Source organism: Netta rufina (assembly GCF_964035555.1).
Source record: "Netta rufina genome assembly, chromosome: Z".
NCBI classification, from domain to species: domain Eukaryota; kingdom Metazoa; phylum Chordata; class Aves; order Anseriformes; family Anatidae; genus Netta; species Netta rufina.
The window spans coordinates 63,348,197-63,357,921 of NC_140126.1; the positions used below are offsets into that span (position 1 = coordinate 63,348,197).

Genomic DNA, 9,725 nt, shown 5'->3' on the forward strand with positions numbered 1-9,725 from the left:
GCTCAGTGCAGTGACCACTGCCCTGGGGAGCCTGTCCCAGTGCCTGACCACCCTCTGGGTGCAGACCCTTTCCCTAACCCCAGCCTGACCCTCCCCTGTCCCAGCTCCATGCCGATCCCTCGGGTCCTGTCGCTGTCCCCAGAGAGCAGAGCTCAGCGCCTGCCCCTCCGCTCCCCTTGTGAGGGAGCTGCAGGCCGCCATGAGGCCTCCCCTCAGCCTGCTCTGCTCAGGGCTGAGCAAACCAAGGGACCTCAGCTGCTCCTCATACGCCTTCCACTCCAGCCCCTTCAGTGTCTTTGAAGCCCTCCTTTGGACACTAACAGTTTTATGTCCTTTTTATACTGTGGTGCCCAAAAACATGCGTAGTACTCAAGGTGGGGGTGCACCAGCAGCCTCAGAGCAGAACAGGACAATCCCTCCCCTTGACTGGCTAGCAATGTCATGCTTATTGCACCCCAGGGTATGGTTATCTCTTTTGGATCCCAGGGCACACTGCTGACTCATATTCAACTTGCTTTTGACCAAAACACCCAGATTCTCTCCAGATTCCCAAGATGATTGAAAAATTGTGGAGAGATGTCTTGCAATACCGTCAGCCATCTCTCTGAGTACCCTGGGATGAATCCCATCAGTCCCCATAGACTTTCATGCATCCAGCGGGAGAAGTAAGTCCCGCGCAAGTTTGGGCTTGGCTGGGAGTTTACTGTAGTCACAGTCCTCCAGCTCAGGGCACTTGGGATCCCAGAGCACATCATTGGTGTTGAAGAGAGAGGTGAAGAAGGCAAAGAAGGTGAATAAGGCAAAGGTCTCTTCTTTATCTATTTATCTCTATTTGTGAGGTGACAGTCCTCATCATGTAACAGAGCGATGTTTGCTGTGGTTCTCCTTTTGCTGTTAACATATATTAAAACAAAACAAAACAAAACAAAACAAAACAAACAAACAAACAACAACAAAAAAATTATTTTTCCCAACAGTACTGGCCAGTTTAAACTGTAATTGAGCCTTGGCCATACAAATTTTCTCACCCTTATCTGTCACCTACAGAGGCAAACAGCATCTTACTAGTCCTCCCATGTCGCGTGACCTCACTTCCAGTGGCTGTACACTTTCTGTTTCTACCTAAGCTCTAGAAGATCCCTGTTCAGCCTAACCAACCTTCTGCCCTGCCTGCTTGACTTTCAACATTTTGTAATTGTCTGTTCCTGTGCTCTGAAGAGGTAGTACTTAAAAACTGGCCAGCACTGATGGACTCCAAGGCCCTCAAATGCAGTTTCCCAGGGGACCTTATTAACTGTTCCTTGAGCAGCCTGAAGTCTGTTCTCCCCATATCCAGGGTTGAAGTTTTGGTGGCAATTCTCCTCCTATCACCAAAGATTTTAAACTTGACTACTTCATTGGCACTTTGACCAAGATAGCCACCAATTGCCACCTTGCCCATGAAACCTTCTCTGTTCACAAGCAACAGATCTAGGAGGCACCTTTCCTACTTGTCTCCCTAAGTACTTGTACCAAGAAGTTATCATCCTGGTGTTTTGGGAACCACCTGGACCCACGTGTATCAGCTGTGTGGCATTCCCAGTCAACATCTAGCAAGTTGATGTAACCCCTAAGGACAAGGGTGGCTGATCTATAGGTATCACTGAGTTCCTTAAAAATGATTCATCAGTGTCATCATCCTGGCTCAGTGGTCTATAGTAGACTCCACAACAACATCCCCTTTATTAGCTCTGACCTAGGCCCGAGGGAAGCAGAAGACTTCCCTATGGGTTGGGTCCAGACAGCACATTGGGCCCTCTGTTCCCCTCAGAAGGGACTCCTCTATGAGAGTAACCTTTATTTTCCTCTTGATGGAGATTGTTGCAATACAGAGGATAGACTGACTTATTCAAAATTCCATTCATCTTCTAACTCATCTGATAAAACCTAAAGGGGTCTTTCTCTTTAGCACACCTTCACATCCAAAGGCATAATACGTAATGGCCTTGACTTTCATTGTGGCCACTTTGAGCCACATAATAATATTTTTATTAACATTTTGTTTAGATTGTCTGTTGTTTTGGAAGCAGCTGTAAGTATTCCTTGCAATATGCAAGGAGAGCTGCTTTGTTGTTGTTATTGTTTTTGTTTTGGTTTGGTTTGGTTTGGTTTGGTTTGGTTTTGGTTGGCTGGTTAGTTTCTTTTTTTTTTTTTTTCCCCTTTTTTTTCACTCACAGCTGTGACAACTTCTTATATCTAAAAGTATAGAGAAATTGTTGAATGCTGCTTGTGTTCAGTGTCTGTCTAGCTTAAAGTCTAACAGGAAAATGAGGCAAAACAGCAAGGTTATGTTCATAGCTCAATAGCTCTATCTATTTCTTGGAATTTTCAAGTTTAAAAATGGCAGAGGATGTGCAGTAGAGTCTTCAGAAAAAAGGATTTCAATAGCACAATGCTCAAGCATGTGGGAGGTTAGTGGAGAAAGAACATCTTTACCTTCACAAAAATTGTACAGGAGCACATTATTCATTTATATGACATATACTTCCCTGCAGTGATAACAACTAAGAAAGCAGAAGGTGAATATCTACTTCCAGATGCACACCAACTGTCAGTCAACAGAAATAAACTGGAGGCTACAATGAATTCAGATTAAATTGAATCAATTTTTAGGCAAGAGACAAACAGATGGTATCTTAGGTAGGCTATACTTTGATGTGTACCTGTGCTTTCATCTTTCCTTAAGCTGCTGTGGGATCACTGGTGAGCAAAAGCAGCCACATGGACAAGGAGCAGATATGCTAAGTAAACTGACAGTGTCACGAACTGTTTAACCTGCATAATCTAGAGAGAGAAGGAATGACAGACCTCATGGAACAGTTCATTGATCTGCCTCCCCTTATCATTTTAAGCACTAGCTTTCTAAAACAAACCCACTCCTTAAGGAAAAAAATTCTGTTTGGACTGACAAGGTAAAAGGATGATCTAGTCTCATCTGGAGAGCAGGCATTTTCATAAGAGGCTGAGAAATGTCCTCTGCCTTTTCTGCTATGGGATTTTATTTGTAACCATGGTGTCATCCAGTGTGGCTTAGGGTAATTGCTTAATGGAACCTATCAGATGTGGGAACTTTGTAATTTTTATATACATGCGTCTACCACTAAATTTCACAACCAGTATAAGCATAAGCTGACTGTCCTGATGTTGGCAGGGATAGAGTTAATTTTCTTCATAAAGGCTCATGTGGTGCTGTGCTTTGTATTTGTGGTGAAAATATGGTTGAAAACAATATGCTGGTGAAAACAGCAATGCTTCAGTTGCTGCAGAACACAGGGCCAAGGACCTTTCAGCTTGTGGTGCTGCCCCACCAGTGAGGAGGCTGGAGGTGCACCAGGAGCTGGGAGTGAGCAAGTGGCTGTGTGGAGCTCAGCTGCATGCCAGGGCTGAACCACAACAGTGACACAGGTCTTTTCTCTCCTTCTTCTTTCCTTCCTGCCTCCCTTCCTCCCTCCCTTCCTTCCTTATCCTTCCTGTGTCTGAATGTCCTAATAGTGGTTATATTTGTTCACAATCAGCTGCCAACTTGGAAATAAGGGAAAAGTTAGTAGGGCCATTCCTTGCGACAATAAGGAGTCACTCCCAAACCTCAACAGATGTGCCTCTGCAACTTTCTCCTATTTTCATTATCCTTATCCTGGGTCTCACTTCTGATTTTTGCAGATTTTCGTTCTTGTTTTTGTGTTTGTTTTTTCGATATTTTCAAGGTTGCATTGAATGTGTTAGTGACAGAGTTCTCACCCTTTGCATTTGGCCGTGATTCTGATGGAGTGTGAAAAACATAAAGCAAAATTAATTAATTCAATAACGGGATTCTGAATACTTACACATGGTGTTTAATCACATTACACATATAATTTAAAATGTAACTTTACCACAGGAATTCACTTGAGAAACATTTTTTTTTTTTTTTTTTTTTTGCCTCTAAGTGGAAAGAAAGAAGAGCTCGCTCAAATCTGTCCAAATTATTTTAAAGAAAGTCTGACATCTTCCTGTCATCTTCACTTTCTTCAACAGCTGCTTCTTCTGTCAAGTTCAGACGGAGTTTGTGGCATGCCTGGAACAAGAAACCATTGACAAACCTGAGTATATTGGCAAGATTTCCACTTACCATAAAAGAATATGGTTCAGAGGTAGTCGTGGACTTCTTGGACTCCTAGTACAGGTCAAAGGATACTTTGGGACCAGGGAGGTATCTGAGGTAACAGGATCAGATTTGAGAGCCAAATATAGAGCGTTTTAACCACCATAGCAGATATAACTATTAAGTTTCTTGGTACTGTGTCATTTTTATACTACAAGTTTAAGTATTAAAGTGTCATTATCTGCAAGAGACAAAAAATCATTCTGAGGTATCAATTCAGAAGTAGGCTCTGATGTTAAGGTATTTTTGGGGTCTGTTCTAGGAATTTTCTCCTACAGGGAGATACCTGTACCTTGGAGCAGGGGGCCTCTGTCCACAGGCAACAGCCTCATGTAGGGAAGAAAAATGTTACCAATTTCAAAAATCAGAGAGCCGCTTCAGGAAAAACAAGCAGTGGGCCCAGAGGATGATTCCCCCACTTAGCAGTATGCAATTTGAGATGGCCTGGGACAGCCTGCATGATTTAGGATCCTCACTCCTTAAAAATGGTGTAAGAGGAGACCCTGAGTGCCCATTATGAATGAAAATAACTACCTCCTAAAAAGACGGGGTGTCTGTTGTGGTATTTGAAATCTGTAATGTCTTTTAGCAAGAAGAAGACTTTTGGAACTGAAGAGACTTTTTCTGCCCAGAGGCAAAAATATCTAATCCCTTTATTTCCAGTGTGAGCTATAATTAATGACTGATCGAGGAGAGTGCACCATATGCTGATGAGGGGAAAAAAATGCCAGGGAAAAAAATGTCTTGTAGCCTGGACACAGCAAGAAAGAGCTGACAAGTAGTTTCCACTCTCCTCCTCTTTATATACTGGGTGACACAGAAGGTGGTGACCTAGTTTTAGAAGACAGTGTTAGCTCAAATAACTCCCACTTAATCTATACAACACATGAATGCATCAGAAGGGAAAGGCACCTGGGTAAGTGATCACAAAAGAAATGTCTGAGTAAATGCACAAGTGGAGAGATTGGGAAAAAAAAAAAAAAAAAAAAAAAAAAAGGTTACAAGAAATGTGGTTCCGCTCTCCAGGGTAAGAAAATTGTCTGTCCACAGCAGTTCATACACCTTCATTTTAAGAAAGTCAGGATTCAGAAAGAACTCACTAGGTGCCTCAGTAAAGCTCACATGGCTATGGAAGAATGAAATGCATGTTTTTATTTAATGTGAAAGGTTAAAGTATGCCAGGTAGGCAGCAATAAAGAAGCACAATCACCACTGCTAGATATTTCACTAGAGACAATTCACAAAGTCAAGATATACTTTAACAAAATGTGAAGAAATGAGAACTTTGCTCAGGCACCAAAGCTATCAGCCCCAAATCAGTCATTGATAAAAAATGGGAAAGCACTGATCACATTCCCAGCTTCAGTTTCAATTTTATCATAAACCCATTTCCTATTGCAGCGACATTCTGGTCCACATTTATTTGAATTGCATTTGGGGCAAGGATAGAAGCAACCCAGGCAGTTCTTCTCCAGGCAGTCACACAAATCGATGTTATTACAAAGCAGCCGGCCATGTTTGTCATACTTCTTCATAATTCTGCAATAGCAAAGAAAAAGTGATTATTAGAGACTGCTTTTTTTTTTTTTTTTTTTTTTTCCCCAGAACTGCTTTCATGTGTAATAAAAAATCACTCTGAAAAATATTAATGCATTTATTCATTCCATTTATAAATGTAAATATAATGTAATGTAAACAGCATGCTAGCTATTTTAAAACAGAAATATATAATATATTATATCTTACTTGGGCTTATTAAAAAAATCTTGGTTCATCTGTGAAATGCATGCTTTTTTTTTCTGCTCTCTAGTTTCAGGATTGAAGTCAGCTACCTGAGGTCCTGGATTTTGAAAAGCTAAGCATTTTAGTTGTCTCTCGATTTGTTGCTAAGAAAAACAAACAAGAGCAAAGTTACAAAAATTTCCGTAGGTAGAACAAACATTTACTAGCTACCAAATGCCCTCCCTGTCTTCCAAATGACAGTAAGTATTCTTGATAACTCAAAACAACACAGGTAGGAAGGTGAGGCAAAACTCAACATAAATTAAGGTAATACTGTTTTAAATATTTCCTTGTCTAGCTGTTAATTGATTATTCCATTGACTAAAAATGTAGAACCTAACAGGACAGGGAACAGTCAGTCAGGACTGAATAGAGATTCTTACTCGGGTACAGTGGCATGGTTTGAAAGTTGTCTTGTGGGAGGCAGAAATCACATATTTTTTCTTCAATTTGATTGATTATGTAAAAACAAGTAATATAATCATTCACATCTCAACTGGATTGGCCCTTATCTTCACTGAGGTGCCTATAACTCTGCTTTGTTCAAACAGTCTTGGGACAAAGGAAATGTGTGGAGAAGCAGCTAGTGTATTTGGTAAGTGATAACCAAGGGACAAGCACAGACAAAAGTAAAGAAGCTAAACTAAACACCTTTAGTAGAGACACAGTTTCTGAGATATAGGAGGAAGTATTTTCTTGCATGTTTTATAGAATTCATGTTTGCACTTATCTAAAACTGCTGAATAGTTCTGGAGGTTAAAACTTCATCTCTGTTTCCTGTGACTCCACATAGCCCATGTATGTTGACAGTCATTTCTAAAGTCATCTTGGGCTTTCTGTCAGTTTCTCTTTAGACAATGACTGTGGACACTATATATTCAGTTATAATTCATTATGCACAGGCATAAATGTGCATACAAATTGATATTTTATTTTAAAAATGGAGGTGAGTTGCCACCCCTCGGCTTTTGTGGAGGGTGTTGATCCTTTCAGAATCCACACTGATTTCAAAATCAGCTGAGTTCCTTCATTGTTTCTCATGGAGAAAACAGTGGCAGTTCAGTCCAATCTACTGATTTAGAAATATACATGCTCTTGAATGCACTTCACAGAATCACAGAATCATCTAGCTTGGAAGTAACCTCCAAGATCACCTAGCCCAACCTCTGACCTAACACTAACAAGTCCTCCACTAAACCATATCCCTAAGCTCTACATCTAAACGTCTTTTAAAGACCTCCAGGGATGGTGACTCCACCACTTCCCTGGGCAGCCCATTCCAATGCCTCACAACCCTTTCAGTAAAGAAGTTCTTCCTAATATCCAGCCTAAACCTCCCCTGGTGCAACTTTAGCCCATTACTCTTCATCCTGTCGCCACGCAAGTGGGAGAATAGACCAACCCCAATCCCGTTACAGCCTCCTTTAAGGTACCTATCGAGGGCAATAAGGTCACTCCTGAGCCTCCTTTTCTCCAGGCTGAACAACCCAATCTTCCTCAGCCGCTCCTCGTAGGACTTGTTCTCCAGACCCCTCACCAGCTTCGTCGCCCTTCTCTGGACCCGCTCAAACACCTCGATGTCCTTCTTGTAGCAAAGGGCCCAAAACTGAGCACAGTACTCGAGGTGCGGCCTCACCAGAGCCGAGTACAGGGGGACGATCACCACCCTAGCTCTGCTGGCCACACTTCTTATACAAGCCAGGATGCTGTTGGCCTTCTTGGCCACCTGAGCACACTGATGGCTCATTTTCAGCCGACTATCCACCATCACTCCCAGGTCCTTCTCTGCCTGGCAGCTCTCCAACCACTCATCTCCCAGCCTGTAGCTCTGCTTGGGGTTATTGCGCCCCAGGTGCAGGACCCAGCACTTGGCCTTGTTGAACTTCATGCAGTTGACCTCAGCCCATCGGTGCAGCCTATCCAGATCCTCCTGCAGAGCCTTCCTACCCTCAAGCAGATCGACACACGCACCTAACCTGGTGTTGTCTACAAACTTACTGAGGGTGCACTCGATCCCCTCATCCAGATGATCGATAAAGATATTAAAGAGGACTGGACCAGTACCAAGCCCTGGGGAACATCACTAGTGACCAGATCTGACTTAGTGACTTATTTACTACAGGTCATTGGTGCTGTGCGTCTTCAGTTGCATTCTCATGAAAACTAACTGGGCAATCTCATGCACCTACATTATTCAGACATTTCTGCTTTGGAGTGTGAGGTAGATTTTTGGTGCAGAAGATATATTCCAGTGTCATCACAGCCTGTGATCATAAAAAATGTGATTTCAAGTTTGAAACAAATCATAAGTTATCCCTCTAAGAATACTTTTTTTTTTTCTTTCACATTTACTTAGAGCTCTGAAGTACTCCTAGCCCTCTATCTTACTGCCCTGCAAACTTGACTATTTTGCTGTTGTCATTACCGATATTTCCCTATGACTCCAGCTTTTTATTTTTATAATCATGAAAGAAATTGAAGGCAAATGGCAAGGATCTTGACAACAAAATGGGACTAGAGAAGTCATACCAATCTTTTTTGGGTTTTTGAGCAGTCCTTAGTAGGAGAGACATTTCCTTCTGCAGATGTTTCCTGTCCAGTGTTGCTTTTCTTGCCATTTGCTTCCATGTGATCACTCATTTGATTACTCTTATGAAATACATACACACATGTTAGACATATACAAAAGTGTAAGAATCTCAGAATTTTAAGTGAACATTTTAAGGTTAGTAGGTGATATCCACATTAGACATTTATGTGTTATTAACCAACACCAAACACATAACAAAATGCGGCACAGTATCAGCCCTGATTTTAAAACTGCATTAAAATAATATAATATAGAGCTGTATCACCAAAGCCATTCTATTATTCATCATTAAGCAAAACTCAAAGAAATTCTGTCATCTCTGAGTCTGCTACTAACTCCACATCACCACTTTGTCACCTTTAATGTAATAAAAGTGAGGACCGGTATTCTCACTGAACGCACAAAAGCCATCAGCCATCTGTGGTGTCCAGTGGAGTTGAAGCCAACAGAAGGTATGAGCAGTCGTTTCGCTTACCAGAAGGTGACACTGTTGTTCTAGCTGCGATTCGTTTTGTAATGCTCCAAAAATGAGCGGGTGGGCTGATTGGAGTGGGGAGGGTGGTTCTGGAGGCTCTCAGCCGATTAACTAGAAGAAAACTTCTTGACATTTATATTTCAGCCATTAGATTTGCAAGAGATTTTTGCTTATAAATAGAGCCTAGTAATAATGATAATAGTTAATAATAGTAATAATACCTAACTTCTTAGGTTTAATGGAAAAAAAGTGCATCACTTAGTCAGCTAACAAAGCACCCATGAGGACTATGGGTTCTGTGAGTCTGCCTTACAAATGCCATCCTTCTCCTCCCTGTCACACGGAAACGGTGGTGACAACTGTTCAGGATAGATGTTAACTACTTCTTTTTACTCAGCTTGTGAAACCACTTGCTTACAACTTAGTACAAGTATGTAACTCGAGTGCCTCTGCATTAGCGCGGGCAGCACCAGAAGTATTTAACCTTCTTTTTGGAGTTCCTCTAACCCTTCCCCTGGTGCTGCCCAGTCACTCCCATTGCCTCTGCCAATTAGCACAGGGGTCTTTGCCAGGTTACCCTGTGCATTAGGATTGTTGCCCAAGCCCTATTCCAGAGATCTTTGCTTAACCATTACCAAAGGGCCAGCATCTCTCTGTGGGAAGCAGGAGAGGAGTCCAGGCCTTTAATACCTCTCCGC

The 9,725-nt window shown here is 41.9% G+C and overlaps 1 protein-coding gene across 1 annotated transcript; it reads right to left on the bottom strand.

Annotated features, from left to right (window-relative positions):
• Positions 1 to 5,496: 5,496 nt before the first annotated feature.
• On the bottom strand, positions 5,497 to 8,602 carry ARL14EPL (ARF like GTPase 14 effector protein like; the record flags this gene model as incomplete). The annotated part of the gene is made up of 3 exons (XM_084304952.1): positions 5,497 to 5,719; positions 5,927 to 6,066; positions 8,492 to 8,602. The coding sequence occupies 3 exons, from the start codon at positions 8,600 to 8,602 to the stop codon at positions 5,497 to 5,499; spliced, it is 474 nt and encodes a 157-aa protein (XP_084161078.1).
• Between the last annotated feature and the right edge of the window lie 1,123 nt (positions 8,603 to 9,725).